The sequence below is a fragment of the Equus caballus genome, chromosome 11 (assembly GCF_041296265.1).
Source record: "Equus caballus isolate H_3958 breed thoroughbred chromosome 11, TB-T2T, whole genome shotgun sequence".
NCBI classification, from domain to species: domain Eukaryota; kingdom Metazoa; phylum Chordata; class Mammalia; order Perissodactyla; family Equidae; genus Equus; species Equus caballus.
Genome location: NC_091694.1, coordinates 12,039,241 through 12,060,476, shown reverse-complemented (window position 1 = coordinate 12,060,476; position 21,236 = coordinate 12,039,241). Strand labels below are relative to the sequence as shown.

The 21,236-nt window shown below is 44.4% G+C and overlaps 1 protein-coding gene and 1 long non-coding RNA gene across 11 annotated transcripts in view; one reads left to right on the top strand and one right to left on the bottom strand.

The window, feature by feature from the left end:
• LOC138916219 (uncharacterized) overlaps positions 1 to 3,287 on the top strand; it is a 66,366-nt gene extending 63,079 nt beyond the window's left edge. The window contains exons 5-6 of the long non-coding RNA XR_011423153.1: positions 1,322 to 1,483; positions 2,268 to 3,287. This is a non-coding gene — a long non-coding RNA (uncharacterized lncRNA). The remainder of the gene's footprint in view (positions 1 to 1,321; positions 1,484 to 2,267) is intronic.
• LOC100629368 (uncharacterized) overlaps positions 1 to 21,222 on the bottom strand; it is a 70,909-nt gene extending 49,687 nt beyond the window's left edge. For 3 of the 10 annotated variants that reach the window (XR_002811374.2, XR_011423146.1, XM_023652153.2), the window contains exons 1-3: positions 20,978 to 21,188; positions 13,712 to 13,908; positions 2,526 to 2,653 (exon numbers count right to left, since the gene is read on the bottom strand). Coding sequence is in view for 6 of the 10 variants with exons in the window: in XM_023652153.2 (XP_023507921.1) it covers positions 2,526 to 2,653; positions 13,712 to 13,908; positions 20,978 to 21,045 (393 nt within the window). In the remaining 4 variants the exon portion in view is untranslated. Of the gene's footprint in view, positions 1 to 2,525; positions 2,654 to 13,711; positions 13,909 to 20,977 lie in introns of all 10 variants that reach the window. The other 7 variants (XR_011423149.1, XR_011423147.1, XM_070226990.1 and 4 more) reach the window with 4 other exon arrangements.
• Positions 21,223 to 21,236: the final 14 nt, after the last annotated feature.

Below are 21,236 nucleotides of genomic sequence, written 5' to 3'. Positions count from 1 at the left end.
AACAGGCCGCTCTTGTTATGCCTCTCATTCGTTACTTGGACTTCCGTTTACCTTTCTTAATTTTCTGTGGCCTTGAGAGGCAGATAAAAGGACCCTGTCCTCCATTTGCTGCTGGGAGCCTGGCAAAGCAGTAGATTGAGGGTCAGGGCACTGAGTTCTAGTTAAGCCTGTGCCACTCCCTGCAAGACATTGACTCAACGCTCACTTCTATGGTGGATTATTGATGGAAGTCTCATTCCAGCCTTGAAATGGCGTGATTTATGTGAAACTGGCATGTCAAGAATGCCATGAGTTGACGGCCATCCTTCCTGGAGGCAGGAGGAAGGATCTGATGTGTGATGGAGGGTTCTATTGGTTCTATTGCAGCTCTAATCTCACTGATGTTAGAAACTGAGGAGCAAAGGAGCCCCATTTACATTCCACTAGGAGACACACAGACACAGGGGCCCAGTGGATTTCCCAAGCCAGAGTCTCCCTTCATGGTGCCATCCCTGCTCGTACACAGATCTGCGAACTCTCTGCTGAAGGCAGCTCCTGCTGGGTTCCCACAGCTCAGGCAGCACCAGGCCCTACCTTTCAACTGCTTTGACTCTTGCTCTCAACTGGTTTTCCCAGCTCAAGACCATCTCACTTTCACCTACTTTCCCTCTTCTGGCCTAGCCTTTTAGACTGGGAACCAAGTCCCAAATTCAGCCTGTACATCAGTTTCTCCATAAGAGCTGGCACCTCTTCTTGCTCTGCCCACGTGTGGCCAGAGGGAGAGGGATGTCCAGCCTAGATTCTTGACCGTGGGGGCCACCACAGGCATGCTTGGCCCATCCCTGCCTTGTGTACAGGGGAGGCTCAGCAACTGTCGCTAGACACATCTTGATTCTTTTCACCCCACAGAGGCAGGGATATGGTTGGCAGCATGGTGGTGATGTATGGATTCTGGCTGCTGATGGCCGAGGGGGCCCGTGGGTTTCTGGCTGAGACAACTGGGAGGTGGGGATGTGCTGAGGAGTGGGCGGTTGGACAATCCACAGGAACCTCATCCCGATTAGGGGGTTGGGCCACTTCCTGCCTCCCACACACTAGGAAACAAAGACATGTATTGTTTTATTTCTCCCAGCATTGACCGTAAGTGTACCAGACCGACACTGTGATGGCTCAGGAGGCAGACAGGAGATGGAGGAGCTGATGAAAATCAGAGGCCCCTAGGGATTTTAGAGATCAAATATCCCACTTCTCAGATAGAGAAACTGAGACCCAGCAAAGTGAAAGAATGTCCCCGAGGTCTCTGTCATCTTGTCTTGCATCAAGTTTAAATTCACATTTGTAGCTTCAGGGCGGAGACTCAGTTCCAAGGAAGACAGTTTCCAGAGTCCACCTTGAAGAGAGACAGCTTGATGCCAATGGACCTGAGATGGGGCAAGATCCACGCCCCCATCACTCTGGACTGGCCCAGAGCTGACCGAGAGCAGAGCTGTATCTGCAGTGAAAGGTGAGAGAGGCCTCCATTCCTGGCCCTTTCTAGGTCTGCTCCTTCCCCTGACTTGTCATGTTGTTTTTCTTTAGGAGAGTCATCATCACCATCATCAGCAACACCATTGCATTTTTAATACAGGAGCTGAAGTTTGCATGCACCTCCTTTTCTGCCTGCATCACTTCTCCCTCCATCTCTCTCCTGCCTTCGCCTCCTTACTCCTATTCATCTTACAGGATCCTGATTTTGGCTCCACCAGAAGTGAAGTGTCACCTCCACCAGAGGCCTTTCTCCCCTCAAGTCAGAGTTGGCACCTCCTCCTCTGGGCTTCCATATTGTTTACCCCAGGGGTCTGTGTCCCCAACTTGACTTACTGCACGTGTCTCTCTACTTGATCATGGCCCACCTAGACCCTAAGGTCCTTGAGAACAGGGCTTGTTTTATCCACCTACGTGGATTATTCCTCTGCATAGATTACATGTCATTTAGTAGGTGCTCAACAGAAGTTTGTCACATGAGTGAGCAATTAAGTTTTGAAGAGGGCCATTTCTGGATTTTAAGACAATAGGGAGAAAAGGTTAGATTACCACCAAACTTTTCAAAAATGTCTCTTTCACACAAAGCAAAACGAACCTGTTAACCAAAGGGATAGATATCAGGGGACGAAGACTCACAACATCTCACACGGTGGAATGGTGGCAGGAATCAGGTCAAGGAGGCGGAACAGAGGTGGCCTGGCGTGGAAGAGACCCTCCAGTACATAACTGCCTGATTTTCAGGATTTCTTCTTTTTTCTTTTTAGGGGTCCCTGATGAGGTTTACGGTGTGCATTACGTTCTGTGTTCAGGGCTTCATTGCTCTCCTTGCACCGGTCTCCCATGGTGCCAGGAGGTGATGAGGCTGGGATGCGGATGCAGGTGAATAGAAACCACTTACTCCTACTCTTTTGGTCTTGGTCAGTCACAGCCCCTTGTATGCTCAGCTTACCCCTGTATAAGGCACATTCTCACTTCTCAGTCTGCAAAGGATAAAGGAGAAAAGGAATATCTGGGAGACTCACATCATGTATGCGGAAGCTCTTTGCTGTCGGAGGAGAAAATTCCCAGCTTTGTCCCACAGCTTTGGTGGTGCTCAGACTTGAGACTGATGGTGGATAAACAGGTCCCAGGGCCATCGGCAGCTTCCAATCTGTTCCAAGGAGGCGAGGAGAAAGACGCCACACAGTAGGGCCCATGCACAGTGCTGGCTTTTTCCCCAGCTAGTCCAGGGTTAATTTCTTTGTATTTGACCCCGCCCACAGCATAACAAAGAAGAGCCTTGTGCAACTGAGAAGGAAGCAGACCCTTAACCCAGAGCCAAGAATGAAAGCTCTTGTTAGGAGAGCAATTGAATCTCTGTGATATTCTGACTTGCTTTTCTGGAATGTGATAAGCATGGTGGGCAATTCCCTTTGCCAGATGCATTATTGGTAAGTTGTTTTGCTAATGCCACATGAGTTGAGTTGATTCTCACTCTGGGGTTTCACTGAGTAGAGAAAAATCATTAGGGGCTCCAACATGGTGCTTTAATTAGGTTAATTAAAGTATGAGTTAAAAGTGACCCTCTCATTTTTCTGCATTTGTGCAGGGCTATTCTTTTACTTTACTGCAGAGGTTAGCAGACTTTCTCTGTAAAGGGACAGATAATAAACATGTTAGTCTTTGTGGGCCATGAGATCTCTCACAATTATACAACATGGTTGTTGTAGCACAGAAGTAGCCATAGATGACATGTAAATGAGTAGGTGTGACTGTGTTCCAATAAAATTTTATTTATGGACACTAAAGTTTGACTGTCATATAATTTTCTTTTCTTTTTTTTTTGGGAAGATTAACCCTGAGCTAACATCTGCCTCCAATCCTCCTCTTTTTTACTGAGGAAGACTGGCCCTGAGCTAACATCCGTGCCCATCTTCCTCTACTTTATATGTGGGAAGCCTGCCACAGCATGGCTTGATAAGTGGCACATTCGTCCACGAGCGGGATCTCAACCGGTGAGCCCCGGGCCGCCAAAATGGAGCACTTGAACTTAACTGCTACGCCGCCGGGCTGGCCCCCATGTAATTTTCACGTCACAAAATAATATTATTTTGATTTCTTTTTCAACTATTTAAAATGGAAAAACCATTCTTAGTTTGCAAGCCATGCAAAAACAGGTGGCGGGGGGCTGGCCCCGTGGCCGAGTGGTTAAATTCGCGCGCTCCGCTGCAGGCAGCCCAGTGTTTCGTTGGTTCGAATCCTGGGCGCAGACATGGCACTGCTCATCAAACCATGCTGAGGCAGCGTCCCACGTGCCACAACTAGAAGGACCCACAACGAAGAATATACAACTATGTACCTGGGGGCTTTGGGGAGAAAAAGGAAAAAAATAAAATCTTTTAAAAAAAAAAAACAAAAACAGGTGGCAGGACAAATTTGGCCTGTGGGCCATGGTTTGCTGACCCCTGCATCAGTGGATGCCTCCATGGCATCCTCAATCCTTTAGTGGATGCCTGTTGCAAGGAGACAAGTGCTAGTTTCCAAAATAGAAATGAGCATTCTGAAGCTTTCTCAGTGATTTCAAAATTTGTGTTCAAGCTAGACACCTGACCCATGACCAAGCCTTAAATCAACCAAGCCCAGGCTGGCTGGCCTAATTCAATGACAAAATCTGGAGTTCCCAGGGACCTTTAAGTCATTCAGCCCGTATTCTAGACTTTATGCATGGCCACATTTAAACCAACTTAGGCATACAGGGCTCCCTTCTAATGAAAAAAGGAAAAATAAGAAAAGAAGCCAACTCCTAGAGTAAATCATCCTCGTGTCCCTTAATCAAAGTCATTTTCAGGGTTGCGACTCAATTCCGCTTCGGTGTAATTAACTTCCTAATGTTGTTGGACATTGTTATTTATTTCCCCACACATATGCACTGAAGGGGTAAATAATGGCGAGACTTCATCTCTAGGTTTTCTTGGACGTTTTCCTCTGCTGGGCCAGCCACGACCTTGGTGCTTTTCCTTTCCTTTTCCCCAGATTCTAGGAGCTGCTGCTGTGGAGACCCAGGTGGGGGGACCTCGGTGGTGTTTGCTCATGGGGTTCCTGAATGCCTCCAGTAGCCAGAGGTGAAGCATTGCTCGTCTAACAGAGTTTAAAAATAGAGAATGAAGTAAGCTTAAACTAGAAGTTTCCCCAGGATGTCAGAGGAGGTATAAAAAAAAGTAACTCAGAATGATTCTTTCTGGGGTCTGCCAAAGAACTTAATTTTTGAGACCACAGTGGGATTCTGATAATTTAAGAATTCTCATTGGTGGGAGTGGGGGTTGTGTGGATTAGCACAGCCTGGTGCAATGTCTTGCGCACAGATCCTCAATAAGTGTTTACAAACTGAATGAAAGGGGGTGAGGGCTTTGCGGAGTATTTTGTTTGAATGGGAGCTTTGGTATTCTTCCAGCTGAATTGCCTCTTGGGCGGCATTGCAGGTCTCTGTAGGAGCACGTGGTATTCTGGGGGAAGCACTCTCTTCTAGACCCCAGGCAAACCAAATCCAGTCTTAATTTTACAAAACCAGAGTTCACATGCTCTCTATCTCAAACAGCTGCCACTGGCTCAGTGTTAGCTTAAGAGAGGAATCCAGCTTCTCTGGGCTTTGCCCAAGCCTCCTCAGTCAGTAAGTGTCTGCTTTGGCTGCATTTGCAGTCAGTCCTGCTGGAAGCGGGGAGTATCAGCAGGCTGAAGAGGCCAGCCCCCACCCAGCTCAGGATGTGTTCTGGGTTGTGGAGCGTGCATGCCCCTTGGTGTGGGAGAACGACCTGGGGGGGGTTAGAAGGGGTGAGGGAAGAGGAGACTGGCTTTCTGTTGCTCTTTTTCCTTGTAAAATAATTATGGTATTTTGGCAATTTTTAAGCTCCTATCCTGGGTAATAATTTTTGGGGGGAGGGAGGATGGTGTCCAGGGGAGAAGGAGGGAAAGTTGGAAAGAGGCTACTTTCTGGAAGTAGTTTAACCCTGGAGACAGATACACATAGAAGACTGAGAAAGCTTTTTAAATGATTATTTATAACCTAAAAACTGGCTCCATGCACTCAATCCTGAACACATGACTCTGGAACAGAAAGGGTATCTTTGCATCTTGGCATTAGACTCTGAGCTCTTGAAGGCAGAGTTTGGGTTCTATTGACCTCTGAAGCCCCAGCACCCAGCAGGAAGCTTGCCATATAGTAGGTGCTTAGTACATGTTGGTGACAGAGGGAACACTGAATGAGCAAGAAGAAAACATGCTGAGCACCAGCGACTTTCTGGGACATGTGGGCAATTTCATCTTTTCTCAGTACTCTCTCAGCTATTCCCCATCTAGACAAGGGCTGTCTGCTAAAAGTAGACCTGGGAGAGTGGCTTGAAAAGGTGTGAAATGTGTTGAATTTCCATCTCTTGGCTGAACGTAAGTGGAAAAATGTTTTATTGTTGCTCATGTCTCTTTGGCTTATCGTGTCTTCAGCAGTTTCTCTTTAAGAAGAATTTAGCTTTCAGACCGTTGGGAATCTATCCAGCTTTGCCTATGGCAACACTTAGAAGTTAGATGACACCCCTGGTGATGTGTTGGAGCCTCCTGGGGGGGCTTTAAAAATTCCAGTGCAAGGGCACACGCCAGGCCAATTGCTTCTGAGTTTTGGCAGGTGAAACCCTAGACAAGTCCTCTGGGTGATTCAAATGTGCGCAGCTGAGGCGAAGAACCACCGGGTGAGAGTTTGAATTCTGTGCTGAAGCAATAGCACCGAACAGCTGCTCCTCTGATTGCAATTTAGCAGTCAAACCAGGGTGCTTTTAAGGGTGGAAATAATAACCCTGTGGATTACAGTATTTGACTGGAGTCAGCACTTTTTATTTTGGATGGTGGCTTTGACAAGCCAAGAAAATCCAGAGTCTTTAGATCAAAAGTTATTTAGTTGGATTAAAGCTTTATTGGTTTTTGCCAACTTTTGGACTGGGTTTGGGGGCAGGACTAGTGCTAGAGAAATGCCATTATTTCTTTCAGAGCAAAGTTTGCATTACTATTTTTATTATTTCCTGAATCCCCAGTTGCTAGCATGGAGCCTGCAATGTAGTAGATGCTCAAAAATGCTAAAATAATAATAGCAGCTGCACCTTGCTGACTACTTACTGTTACATTTGCCATCTCATTTAATCTTCAAAGCAACCCTACAAGATAGGTCCTATTAGTGTCTTCATTTTACAGAATGTGGTAGGCAGAATTCTAAGGTGGCTTCAAGATTCTGCCCCCTATTATGCATGCCCTGTATAAATACCCCTGTTCTCCCCCACCAAGTGTGGGCAGGACTTTTGAATATGATGGGATGTCACTTGTGATTATGTTATGTTATGACAAAGATGAAGGAATTTTGCAGATGTAATGAAGGTCTCTAATCATTTACCTTTAATCCCTTATCTTGGGTGGGCCTGGCCTAATTAGGCGAGCCCTTTAAAAGAGGGTCTAGAAGTTAGAGACTCAAGTCCTACTGGCCTTGCAGAAGCAAGCCACCATGGGTTCTAAAGCTACAAGGAAATGGATTCTGCCAGTGACCCTGAGCCTCAGAAAAGATCCTGAGCAGAGGACCCAGCTAAGCTGTGCCAGACCCCTGGCTCACAGAAACTGAGATAATAAACAGGTGTTGCTTTAAGGTGCTAAGTTTGTGGTAATGTGTTACACGTCAATAGAAAACTAATACACCAGAGAAGTAGTAATGGTGCAGAGAAGTTAAAGGACTTAGTTAGGGACCCATGTTAGGAAGTGGTGGAGCTGAGAGTCAAACCCTAACATTTCTGACTCTATGCTATTAACCACAACGCTACTATCAGTTTGTAAGATGAGGCTCATCTGTGCTAGCTCACTGTTTTTCTGTAAGCCACACACTGGGACAAAACCAAGGTTGATCCCAACACCTGCTCCTTTGTGAAATGAAGTGGAATTAGAGGCAGGAGGCACCTGCATATCCCATACATCGTTTCTATGCAGAGTTGGGGATCAGAGCCAGAGGTATGGAGAGGATGTCTTTTAGCTCCTTCCCCAGGTTTGGGAAGTTCTCATCTATTATTTCTTTGAACAAGCTCTCTGCTCCTTTCTTTTTCTCTTTTCCCTCTGGAATACCTACAATCCTTATGTTGCATTTCCTAATTGAGTGGGATATTTCTCAGAGAGTTTCTTCATTTCTTTTTAGTCTTAGTTCTCTCTCCTTCTCCATCTGAAGCCTTTCTATATTTCTGTCCTCTAAATTGCTAATTCTGTCCTCCATGATATCAGCTCTGTTATTTAAGGACTCCAGATTTTTCTTTATCTCATTCATTGTTTTTCATCTCTGACATTTCTGACCAATTTTTCTTTATAGTTTCAATCTCTTTTGTGAAGAATTTCCTTTGATCATTAATTTTATTCCTGATTTCCTTGAACTATCTTTCTGAGTTCTTTTGTAATTCATTGAGTTTTTTTTTTATGATATCTATTTTAAATTCTCTGTCATTTAGATTATAAATCTCTGTGCCTTCACTATTGATTTTTGGGTATTTGTCTTTTTCCTTCTAGTCTGGAGTATTAATACATCTCTTCATACTATTTGATGGGGTGGATTTGTGCCTTTGCATAGCAATAGTATCTGGTTGCAGATTCTACCTGCTGCCATTGGGTGGGGGGTGGGGTGGTGGGTGAGCAGGAATTGTGTATTCTGAGCTCACCATGATCCCTGTCAGCTGTGCCTGTCTGAGCCTGGGCCACTCCTTGGGACCACAGCAGCCCTGTGGGCTCTCCCACTGAATTGGAAAGTGATCAGACGAGGGCTCAAGGTTGCTGCACCTGCTCCCACCATTCTGCCAAGATGTGCAGCTTTGGGGCTGCAGTGGTACTAAAGGCCTTCATGGCAGCCAGGAACTCATTTGCCTGGGTGCATAGATCTGCTGCCATCTCCTCCCAGGTCATGCCAGTTGTTGTGCTTGGTGAGTGGGGCCTCCCCACTGGGTCTGAGCCTGTGCCACTCCCTGAGGACCATGGTGGTACTGTGGGCTCTCCCATCAGATGGGAAAGTCATCACACGGGCTCAGAACTGCTGTCACCTTTTCCCACAATCACGCAGAATTGCACTCCCACTCTTGGAGTTTCAGTGGTGCTATGGGCACTCCAGCCAGGAGAGGAGTTTCATCATGCACAGGGCTGCTGGGGAGCTGGAGAGTGCTCACTTGTCTCCACCACCTCCCTGGGGGTAGTCCATCCACCTTCAGATGTATAACTGCGTGGGTCTCTCAGGCGTTCTGTTGTGTTGTGTGGGTATCCTCCATTGATCAATGAATGTCCATTTAGTTGTAGTTTGACAGGGGAGAGATAAAGGGAACAGCTCACTCCGTCATGCTGCAGACGTTACCTGAAAGGACATCTTTTCAGATCCACACTCTAAGCTGTGCCCCCAATTTGACACATAAATTATGCACAGGAGAAGGGCTGAGGAAGACTCTCTTAATCAGAATTGGGAGCACAAAGGCCAATTTACTGGACATCAAAAAAGCCTTGAGAAAGAGAGACATGGCTGTGGTCACACAGTGACAACCATCTGCTTTGCTCCTGTTGAGAGGATGCTGGCTTACGTTTCTGATCAGATCCAGAAATCAGACCATCATGGTTAATTAGAGTTGCCCTTCCTTAGAGAACAGCTAACCTTTACTTCCAGCTTTTCCAGTGTGTGTGTGTGTGTGAAAATCTATTGCTGGGGAATAGGTGTCTTGGAAAGTTATTGTTTTCTAGTACTCAGCTAGAAGGTACCTTTCTCTTTTTCTCTTCACCCACTTGTCCTTTTCCTGCCTGGAATGAGTGTGATGCACAGAGGTGAGCAGCCATCTCATGAACATGAAGATAAGGAGAAGTAGAAAGCTATATGAATGGCTTGGGTTTCTGATGCCATCATGCAGCCCTGCACTGCCTTCCTCCAGACACCTTGTAACATGGGGGAAATACACTCCTCTTTCTGTTGGTGGAGTTTTTTTCTTTTCATCCCTTCAGGTCAGATGCAATTCTAAATATAAAAATTGATTTCATGAGGTACACCACCCCCGAGGTAATTGAAAATACTTGGTAAACTGTCCAATGTTAACATATGCAAGGAATAATTCAACACCTTTATTATAATTTAAGGATCCTTTTATAGAACTGTAATCAGTGAGAGGGGAAGGACAGGGACACCTTTCTTCTTCAGTACTGACTCACAGGAAGTATGGGTAAAGGTATGGGATAGGGAATAGGGTAGTTGAAATAGAATGTGACCAGAACAGCAAATCGCTCATTGGGCTTCGCTCATGTGTCTAATTTTGTTGGAGGCAGAGAAGACCCAAGAAGGAGTTGCTCTGTCTTTGAGTACTCCTTACCTGATTTTGAGGTCTGTTTGAGATCTAAAAAATATGTGAAGATTTGGGGTAAGATGAGTGGGCTGTAGCCAGTGTATATGCCAGCAAGGCCATTGCCTGTATCCATAGATACAGGATCTGGAACAAGAAGAGGACAGACCCACTTTTCTCTTCCTGGTCCAATCACAGCTGAATCCCTGCATTCAGCTCAAGGGCAACTGTAGCTCATACAGAGGAGAGTGATGAGGATGATGCAGAAGACTAAAATCCTAAAGCTCTCTTTATTTGGGGTATGACTGGAGGAGGTGAGAATAACTAGACTGAAGAAGAATGAACCAACGGGGGACACGGGAGTTATCTTCAAATATCTGAAGGGCTGCCATGTAGAAGAGGGATAAAACTCATTTGACTCAGCCCCAATAGGTGGAATTGGAACAAATGATGGAAGCTTTTGGGAGGCAGGTTTGGATTTAGGTTTGGATGTGGATTTGCACATAATGCTAACAGTCACAGCTGTTAGCTGAGATGAGTGTGACTTATTTCAGTAGATGGTCCCATCACTGGTGGTATTTAAGCAAGGATTGAACTACTGCTAGTAGAGATGTTGAACAGGGATCCCAGCACACATTCATATGTTGATTCCTTCACTCAATTACTTCATTGATGAATTAAAGGACTGTTTAGTGCCTACTATGTGTCAGGCTCTTAGTGCTCATTCTACGACCTTTAAGATCTGTCCCAACTTTGTGATTCTTTGATGCTCTGAGTATGATGAGTTCCATTTTGCACAAAGGAGAACCAAGACACCAAGATCTGGAACAAGTTGACCAAATTCACACAGCCTGTAAGTGGCGGACCCTTCATTGTTGCTGAGACTTTGCTCTATCTATGTTCCTTTCTGTCTCAATCATCTGTTCCTTTCAGAAAAAAAACAAGTCATGCTCTGCTAAACCATCTAGTCTTGGTGAGCATGTTAAGGCAGGATGTACAGTTACCCAATATTGGTCTGAATGATGTGTTTCCCTGACTCTGACAAATTGGAGCCAGCTCTCCCTTTGATCTACAATCTTCCAAATCTCCCCAGACACCCCCGAGCAGAGGCGGGTTACATGCAAGAGCTGTGGTTCAGATTTCATACAACACATGGCTTTCTGATTGGGGAGTGGCTGTGGATTCTTTAGATACAGTCACCCCCCGCTATTCTCTCCACTGAGATTCCAAAAATTACTGTGAAAACCACACATTTCCCAACAAGCCCATTTCTTTTTAGACATTTCTGAATCAATCTCCCTCTCTCTCACTCACACACGCACACACTCCGCCACTCCACTGTCAATCTTTCATCTTATATCTATGAATATTTCCTGCCAGGATCTCTTGCCTGTCAGAACCTCCATGGATTTAGGAGTGTCACATCAGACAGTGAAAGTGAACCTGGCTTTTGCAGCTGGATGTTCCACAAGAAAGCAGGGCCATCCAGTTCAGGCCTCTTTTACTTCATAATGCGTCAGGCTTGCAAGATGTAGAGAGAGCAAATTGGCAGCTGTGTAGGACTGTCTGACTCTGGTAAAAGCATCTGTTGGAAAACTTGCTTTGTAATTTCCTGAGCCTTTCAGGGTCAGAAGTGGGTAGAAACCCCTAAATGGAAGAAAATCCTAATCACTTTCAAGTGGGAGGAAAATAAGAAACAGACGGGTTCACATGGGTGCAGTCTGTGTATTCTGAACTGCAGGCTCCCAGGATAAATGCTTCCAAAGCTTCCAAAGCACTACTTTCTTAGGAAGCAAGCACTGACATTCTCCTGAGATGACTTATTTGGCCCAGACTAGACGATAAGTGGTGGGAGTGGTATTCTAATTTACCCTCCCCCAACATTATTCTAGAAGGCTGGAGATGAATAGGCGAATGGAATGGGGCCCCTTAATGCATTCACTGCGTTAGTGTCTTTGATCATCTTTATCGGTGTTATTGACCGAGGTATTTTCAGCACCTGGAACAGTGCCTCACCCAGGGTGGGTGCTCAACAAATATTCGCTGAATGTAAGAATGAATCCATGTTTGTATCCTAGGTGCTCCCTAAAGTTCTCATCACTTAGCTGACTTTGTATAAATTGTTGCTGCATGAAAGGAAGGTGAAAAAAGCAAAGGAGACTTTGATGTCTAAACAGAACTGGAGAAGAATATAAATTGGGGAGGTTGGAAGGGTGGGGGAGAATCATGTGGTTGGGTAGAGGTGTCTGGGAGAGCTGTAGGCTCATGTGCAGACTCTCAGAAATTAGCTGAGCTAGGAGACAGAAGGAGGCCAGAAGGTTCTCTTACATGCCTTTGAAGTTTACAGCCTCTGAACCCTGTCAGCGATGAAGATTTTGTACTTGCTTTGCTTCAAGGCTGAGGCCTTTATCCTAAGATAAAGGGTCTCCCTTCTCTCTTCTACTTTGCTATATCTCTTCTCTGCTTTTTCCTTACCCTACAATTCTCCTTAATTACTAGTATCAGTCCTGGGGAACAAGACCAAGCTTTGTAAAAGACCCATTTTCCAAACTCTGTCTTAGCTGATTCACATCTTCACAGCTTTCACTGGCCCGAGTGTGCAAACCAAGAAGTCTTTTAGGGAATTGAAACTGTGATTTTCAAAAAGTGAGCAGTGTCCACATAACTCAAAACCCTTTCTGGTCCTGTGTGATTAGGACTCTAGAGGTAATTAGGAGAATTTATGTATCCCCTTCTGGCAACTGGAATTTGTCACTCTGTTTAGCACCTGGAGTAAGTGATAGCTCTGTGTTAATGATTACAAAAGGTTAGATCTTCCAGTTAGTTGGTGAGGCTTAAAGATAACTTTTCACCTTAAAAACATCCCCCTTGCTTCTCCCCCTATCAATGAAGCATACTTAGCAGAAACATCATGTAGATGTATTTGTAAAAGGTTTGATTTCTTTAGCTAGAGAAAGAGATGGAAATACAAAGATGACTTGCCTTATGCCTTCCCTAGCTCTCTGGGCATAGGCAGTACAGGCTACTCCATACATTTAACCCAGAGTTGGAATACTAAAGCTTTGAGAGTCATAGGCAAGGATAAGTCATTCCTTGGGTAAGAAGAGGTTAGGCAGAGGAGAAGCGAGAAGGAGGGGGAGAAAAGAGAAAGAATTTACAAAAGGAGGAAGAAAAACACATGCTCCAGTCAGCTCAGTTGCCATTCTGTGGATCAGGTACATGGCCAATGCTCCCTGGTCTGAAGACATCTGTCATTGGTGCTAAGTGATTTGTTCCTCATTCTTGAAGAGCTATCTCATTGGCAAGTGGCTGTTCCTTGCCTTAATGGGATATGCCTGGGGCTCAGGTATGTGCTTCCCTGAGCTTAGACACTGAATCCAATGTGGAAGAGCCCAACTTAGCAGAAGTAAGGGCAATGAATTGGGACAGGGGTCGTGGGCCCTTGGCCAGAACGAAGCCAACCCTGGAGATGGTGATCTCTCCCTTTCCTTCCAAGAATCAGATTCTCTCACTGAGAAGATGAGGCTGACTCTCTGTGACCCAGGACACAGAATGTGGCCATTGAGCTAATTGGCATGCATGACCTTTGGTTTCATTGGAAGCAGTCCTCTCTGGCCCCATACCAGAAAGTACCTAAATATGGAAAAGAGAGCTTTTGAGCCAGAAGTTCGGTTATATATAGTGATGGCTCTGCAGAACTGTTTGCAACTTTAATTTGTTTTCCTATCATTTTTCCTATTAGTTCTATCCCATCAACCCTGCCGTTGCCCCAGGAGGCTCCAGCTCCAGGACTCCATTTTATAAAGCCAAAGGATACCTGCAAATGCACTAGGACTGGGTCCATAACCCTGGGCTGGCCTTACCCTTGGTATCTTTTCGTGGATCTGTCTTGCCGAGAGAAGGACCTTCCTCAGCAGTCTTGTCATCTCCTGTCTCCTTACTCTTGTCCTCAATGATCTGGGCACCTTTCCTCTTCTGCAGCATCGGACCGTGAGGCGAAGGCTGCTCTTTAGGCAGATCCTCTTGCTTTTTATTCCACTTCTTCCTCTCACAGGAAACTCTAAACATAAAAAAACCCCCACCATTAGGTGTGATGTTCTGAGTGATTGAACAACCCCCAAATGAGTGGCCCAGCATGTAGTCATAAGAGGAAGGAGCTTAACTGGAACTCCCAACTTCATGAAAAATTACTTAATCTAGAAAGAAAATAAATTGAAGCTGTCAGCTTATTCTTACATATAGTAGTAATGAGAGAAGGGTGGGAATATCTCTCAAGCAGTAGGACAATTGGAGAATAGGGTTCCACATATAATATTCCAGTGGTGACATAAAAAACGTGTGTGTGTGTGTGTGTATATATCTATCTATCTATCTACATCTAAGAGCTAGTATTTCATTTTTATGGAGTAGGATTAATCTACCTCACATCAAACTGTTTTCTGTTTCCCCCCCCCCCCCGCCATTTTCCCTTATATAAATTATTTGCTTATATTTTGAGGAGAACTAAACATAATTCTTCAGTGACTCTCGAACATCCAAGTCATCTCTCTTGGCAAGACCCACCAGGTCCTTCCTGATCTGACCTCGCTCACTTCTTCATCCTCTCTTCCACTCTCCCCTTAGTGCTGTGTCACCAGCAGAACCATCCTAGTGCTCTGGAAATGCTGTGGGCTCACAGGCTTCTGTAACTCTCCCTCTGCCTAGACTGTAACGCTTTACCTCCTTCCCACCTCTGCACTCCCATCCTCTTGGGGAACTCCTACTTCTCACTTCCTCTTTGGTGCTGTTCATGACACCCTCCAACCCCCATGCTTAGATGTAGACCTGCCCTCCGTCTGGTCCCCAGCACCTTTCAAGTATCTCCATTCTAGTAATGACCAACTGTGCAATAAATGGTCAGTTTTTATGCCTATCTCCACTATTAGATTTTACATTCCATAAGGTCATGCAGTCTATCTTGTTCACCAATGTATTTCTAGAATGTAGCACTGTATCTGGCAGGAGATAGATGCTCGATCCATATTTGATGGATGGATGGATGGACAGATGACAGCGTACTGGGTCAAGGTGGAGGGGAACAAAAGACACTGGATTAAAAAATATTAACTCTGTGGAAGGGAGAGTCAGAACGGAGGGGCATGTTCAATAAACCCCAGATCCACACTGATGACCCGAGTTAGTTAGCAGCAGAAAGTAAAGGGGGTGCTTCTGTATCCATGATGGTTGTGTCTGGGATTTGTTAAGAGTGTCCTGCCACAGTAAGAGCTCAGAAAGCAGGACAGGATTTTGCTTTGGCATTTTGCGGTTAGCCCATCTGCAGAAGCACTAAGTGGTAGCATCTCTGGTGGGTTTAATTTTTCCCCTGAAAGCCAAAGAAACTTAATCTGAACCAGCAACCTGGAGGTGATAATTAGAAAAGAACAGTTAAGGACTTAGAAATAACAGTGTCTCTTCTGGGAGCCTTAAGTTAACACAAGTTATTGAACTATCCTTGCTGATATTGAACAGAAACCTGAAATTTTCTTCATGCCACACAAATACAAAAGAAGTGCATTGTTTTTCTTTTACGAATTTAAAACTTGGTTTCTGAAGTTGTGGTTTCTGAAGCCACTCTTTCGTTTATGATGGGTTCTCCTGCTCTTCTCAAAAGATCCAACTCAAGCAGCTTATGTGAAGCACTGTTGCGAGTAGCTGAGCAGTTTTTAGAAAAACAAAATTCTTAAGCTTAGAAGACCATCTGCTCTGTGTCTAATCACTAGATACCTCCAATTTTTCTAGCAAGTTGTGTGTAACATTTGAACCGACAACCCTAAGGCATATTTTGGCACATTAAGGAAATCTGCACTCAATAAATATGTTATTATACATGTCTCTAGTGCCCTATTCAAGGATCTTAAAGTGATTGCACTTACTTGGGGATGCCCATGTATAAAGTTGTAGCTAAACATTACCATCAACCAAATCTAGGGAGATACGCAAATGAGTGTGGGCCTGCAGGACTCAATTAAGCCTTGCCTTGGCAAGATGAATAGGGACATCAAGTGACTGCTAGGGAGCTGGGGATGTCCTCCATGAGAGCACATACTGGCATAGAAAAATTATACTCATAAAAAGTTGAAGAGAAGAGTATACTTTTTAAAGGGTCCCAAGTCAAGGAAGCAGTGGGGAATTGACCAGATTTCCATCTGTTTCAAATTAAATGTGTTTATTATCTTTGCATCTCGCTCCCCAGCTCAGCATAATCTGTTAGAAAATATCTTCTGTGATCTTAACTAAAAGCATATTTTTATAAGTTTAACTGGCTGTTTGCTTTCACACACGAGGCAGTGACATTTCTTCCTTTACTTTGACTCTGATATATGATTTATCAGAGCTGTAGGAGGCTGTCTGTGGGCTCTATTCCTTCAACACTCTTTTTTCCCTCTCGTGTTCCATACTCTCTGCTAGGTGTTCAGAGTAGAGTGGCAAAAAGATAGTAAGTAAATATTTAAGTAAAGTAATTGTAGTTTGTGAAAGGTGCCAGAGGGAAATAAACAAGGGAGATAGAGAGAGTAACTGTCAAGGACCACCTTTTGAATTGGGAAAAGGCTCTTTGGGCAAAAGAACTAGGAGCAGAGATCTGAAGGATAAGAACAAGCCATTCAAATAGAAACTGGGAGATGCGTGTTCCAGGCAGAGCAAACAGCAATTGTAAAAGTTTTCAGACAGTCAAGGGCTTGAAATATTTGAGGAAGAGAAAACAAGCCAGTGTGGTTAGAGGACACAGAGACCGGGAAGGTGGCATGAGATGAGGCTGGAGGGAGGGCCTCATGGGAAATGTTCAGGATTTTAGATTTTATTCTAGAAGCAACAGAAAAGCAGGAGAAAATGCTGTGCTTGGATTTGCATTTTATGAGGATTAAGCTGGTTTATCTGTGAAGAACAGATTGGAGAGAGAGGGGTAAGGGGAAGCAGGAAGGCAGGTGGGGGCGGTGCATCAGGCCAGGTGAGGGGACGGGGGCTTGCACCGGTGATACCACCATTGGAGATGGAGGCAGAAGGTGGGCTCGAGAGGTTTTGGAGGTAGACTTGACAAGACCTGCTGATGCATTGGCCAGAGGGGATGAGGGAAAGGAAGACTCAAGAGACCAGCTGGTGTTTTGACCTGTGCAGCAGGGTGGATGGTGGTGCTACTCACAGAGAAGGAGCGATCCTAGGGGAGGCACGACTGTTTTGCGGGAAGGTGGAGAATGGAAATCTGTTTTGAACACATTGGAGAGACCTGTTACTAAGCTCTGTGTAGAAATGAAGAAGTCTCTTGGCACTGGAAGTCTCTTGAAAAGGCAAACTTTACAATTTATTGTTATAACTTTAGAAGTAATGATAGAAACATTTGGACGAACATGTGATGGAGCTTGAGACAACAAAACTTGGGGAAATTAGAGATGACTCAAGGGTTGGCGGTAAATCTAGTGAATGGCACAGCATATGGAAATGTGTAACCATGGATTTTCTCCTTTGCAACTTCTTGTCTGATCAGACTTTATTCCTATATGAAAATAAAAATGCTAGAGGCGGGGTAGGTGCAGGGAATCTGAGAGCTGCTTGTACTGAGATGGATGGCAGAAACATCCAGACAGGAGGACAAGAATTATGATTCAGGGAGAGAAGGAAGTGCTGGGGCTCAGAAGGCATCCCTAGGGATGATACAACTGACTTATCAATATTGTCCTTTGAGTTCTAGCAAGTGGAACCTATTTTTTTTTAAAGCTGCTCTTTAAAAATGACATTTTCTTTGTAAATCAGGTATAAAAAAATGAACTAAGGCACCTCTTAGTATTTCTTCAGCTGAATCTCTGCCTTCCTATTAATTTTCAGCAGATTCTGTTTGTTTTTCCACCAGCCTGCCCACTTTTGAGTACACTCTCTCCCACTCTTTGCTTTGCTTATCTCATTTCTGTTTGGTGTTCTAAAGGTGTCCATGGTACCTTTAGGAAGCACAATATTTGGATGGTTGGTGAGCAGCCTACAATGCAAAATTCATTATCTCGATGTTATCGCTGGTACCTGACTTGGAAGAATAGATTGCCCAGTGGGTTGCTGTTTGTGTGCCTAGAATCTCAGAGTTGTGCAGGGGAAAGTCTTCTCCTTTTGGTAGAAAAAGCTTAAGTTTTGGATTCAGAGGCCTGAGTTGAGTCTTAGCTCGGCTGTTTTCTATTTTGTGACTTTAGGCTTAGGACTTAGCATCTTTGATCCCAGCATTTTCATCTGTAAAAAGTGGGTTATGATACACACATAAATTGCAGGCTTGTCGTGAAGATTAAATGATATGACACATGTAAAGTTCTTAGCCTGATACTTAATTCATGCTGGTAACCACAAATAGTCCATCATATTATTATCATGAAACTTACAAACATGATGGCTGTCAGTTTGACAGGAAACACATTCTTGGTTTGTAACCCTGTAAAGGCTGTTGACAGGTATTACAGCCATGGGTGAAGGGTGCTGGGGTACTGGGGTGGGGTTTCTCTGTTACAGTCTAACAAAGTTTGCAAACTCGAAGCTCCTAGGGTGTTTACTTTAACTTACCCATTTTTCAAATTGAATGAAAAATTTAAATTGAACAATTAAATTAAAAAATAGGGACCTTTCCTCTCCAATGGAGATGACAAGCTTCTCTTGAAAAAACAGATCTGGTGACATGAGGCCCCCACCATTCCAGACGGCAACCATCAGCTATGACTTAGAAGCAGCCAATGACAAGATAGGATGTTATCTCTCCACTTCTCCCTCACTGTTCCCAGCTCCCTGCCCCTCTTAGAGAGCCTGGTCTTAGATCTTATATGGACTCTTGACTAGCTTGTATGACCTCGGACAAATACTTTAGCTCTTTTAGTCTCTGTTTTCCCCGTCTGTAAAATGGAGATGATAATAATAATGCTTACTCCAGAAAGTTCTTTTGAGGATTAAATAACGTTGCCAAAAAGTTTTTTCACAGCGCTTGGCATACAGAAAGCACTCAGGGCTAGCTATTGTTATCATTATCAGAACACTTTGCAATTTAGAGGGCATCTAACTGAAATATATACTTTAATGGACAGAAATTAAACTATGGATAAAACAGACATATGTTATAGGGATATAATATTTTTGAAAAATGCCAATGAAATTTATTTTTCACACACTGTTGTACTTGATCCATTCCCCATTGCCCTTTCAGAGAAAAGCTTTTTGGCTGGATATCTTCTGTTTTCTCTCACATCCACCCTCTACTCTTCTCTATCCCGAAGCTGACTGGTTGGGTTATATCAATGGACTCCCTTGCCTCTGGCATCCAGTTAGATGTGGCCAATGGGATGCTCCAGTAGGAGATCAAAAGAAGGGAGGATAATGATGTCAGTATTTATTCCTCCGGCTGGTTCCTTCCCTGAGGGGTTGCCCTGAGCCTGCTGAGACCCTAACTGAAGGTTACTGGTTCTCTCTACATATTTTCTCTTTCTGGGTTTGCTAACCCTTCTCTCAGATCGTCAGGTCTTGGACCTAGGGGTGGTAATGATTCCACTGACACTAGCCCCAGACCAATCCGCTGTTTCTTGCAGTTCTGCTATACTTCTCCCATACCTTTGTAAAACCACTTTGATTTATCTTACATTGAGTAAGTCATTGGCTGATGTGGCTTCCATTATATTGGAGAAAACGAAGATTGTTAAAGCGGAAAGCAAAGAAGATGGAGTCAGTTTTAAGGTCCTAATCTCAAGATAGTATTTTGAATCCACAGCAAGGTAGAAATCAGGCTTTGTGAAGATAGAAGGAGCTTTCTAAATTCCTAGAGGTTTCATTTACCATGTAAAGAGCCAAGCCAGATCAAGTAGGATCAAAGCAATAGAGCAGAGCAAGCAGAGGAAAAGACTTATGGGAAATTTCCCCCAGATAGGAAGAGGAAGTAGAAAGCATTGCCACAGGAGATGGGAGGGCTGTTCTGAGGGGTAAAACTAGGAAGCATATCAAAGCCTGGCCGCTGAGAAGTGACTGCTTCTTCCCTTCAGCTTCCCATTCTGCCACCCACCAGGCTTAAGCAAAATTGGGGGAGGGTGTAAAGAGACGTTAGAAATCCTCACAGAAACCCCAGATGGTTTGACAGAGACTCAGTACATCTTGGCTCACCCCTGCTTTCTCCTTGCGTCTACCATGGTTTGGAGGAGGTGGAACAGCCAGGGTAGAGGGTTCTTCATGGCCTGTAGTTCCTGTCTGCCCTGGTGAGAGGATGCCGAGGTGCTGAGAGCAGCTGTGTCCTAGCACAGGCCTGTGGTCAGGGCAAAGAAGCAAGAGGCCACAAAGCACAAAGACCTGGTGATTTGAGGGGCCACAGGGACCTTGGGTTTCAGCAGCAGATGCCAGCAGGATGCCCATGGAGGACAGTGAGATCAGCCACACCTAAGTAAATACCAGACCAGGACATTTAGGAACAAGACCAGTCCATAAAGTGAGGACACCAAGAACACCAAGGACCCCTGCCACAAGGATATGTCAGCTTCCCTCTGCACCCAGACACCATGTCAGGAAGGAGAAGTGACCCCTTGAGAGAGGGAAGAAACAGCCTTTGAATTGACTGGGTATTTACCCAAATGAGGCTGAGTTAATGTCAAAGTGAAATGTTTCAGATAGGAACAGAGTAAGTTCTCTGTTTTTCTCTGCCATTAGGAGGAGCGGGAACTCCAGAGTAAGAGGGTTGTAGATGATAAATGATGAGCTTCACTTTTTCGATACCTCTGAGTGTTCTATGTAAAGTCTGACGCCCTCTCCTTGACTTCCTTACACGATTGACCCTTTACACTGGATGTTTGCCTCTGAGCCACTGAATCATAGTACGGGTGGTGAATGCATTTAATCTAATCCAATTATTACTTTTACTTATTAAACAATTTTTTATATAATAAAATTAAAGGAAATTAATACAGAATGAAAAATATCCATATCTCCTCTACCCTACTGCAAAGACATTCATTTTTATTTAATAGTTTCCTTATCCATGTTGTTAAAATACTGGTTGACAGATTGGCCAAACTCTCTGCCTAAGAAAGGCTGTGCTGCTGACACCCAGATCTTGTCCCTGGTGACATAAAGGAAGAGAAAGATGAGCTCATTACCTGACATTGTCATATGACATCAAGTTTTTGCTTACTTGGGAGACCTTCCAATTGCTGAAATGAGACATTCTTAGGATGGTGTTCAGATTCAACAGTGTTGACAGGAATTCACTCTTTATTTTCTACTTCTTAGCCTTTGTCCTTATACAAAATCCCAGGATTCATGGGGATTCCTCTCCATCCTTTCTCTGGCATCCTAGACTCTGATTCTGAGGCTCTAGCCTCCCTCAGAATGTTGACATTATGAGGTTTCTGGAAG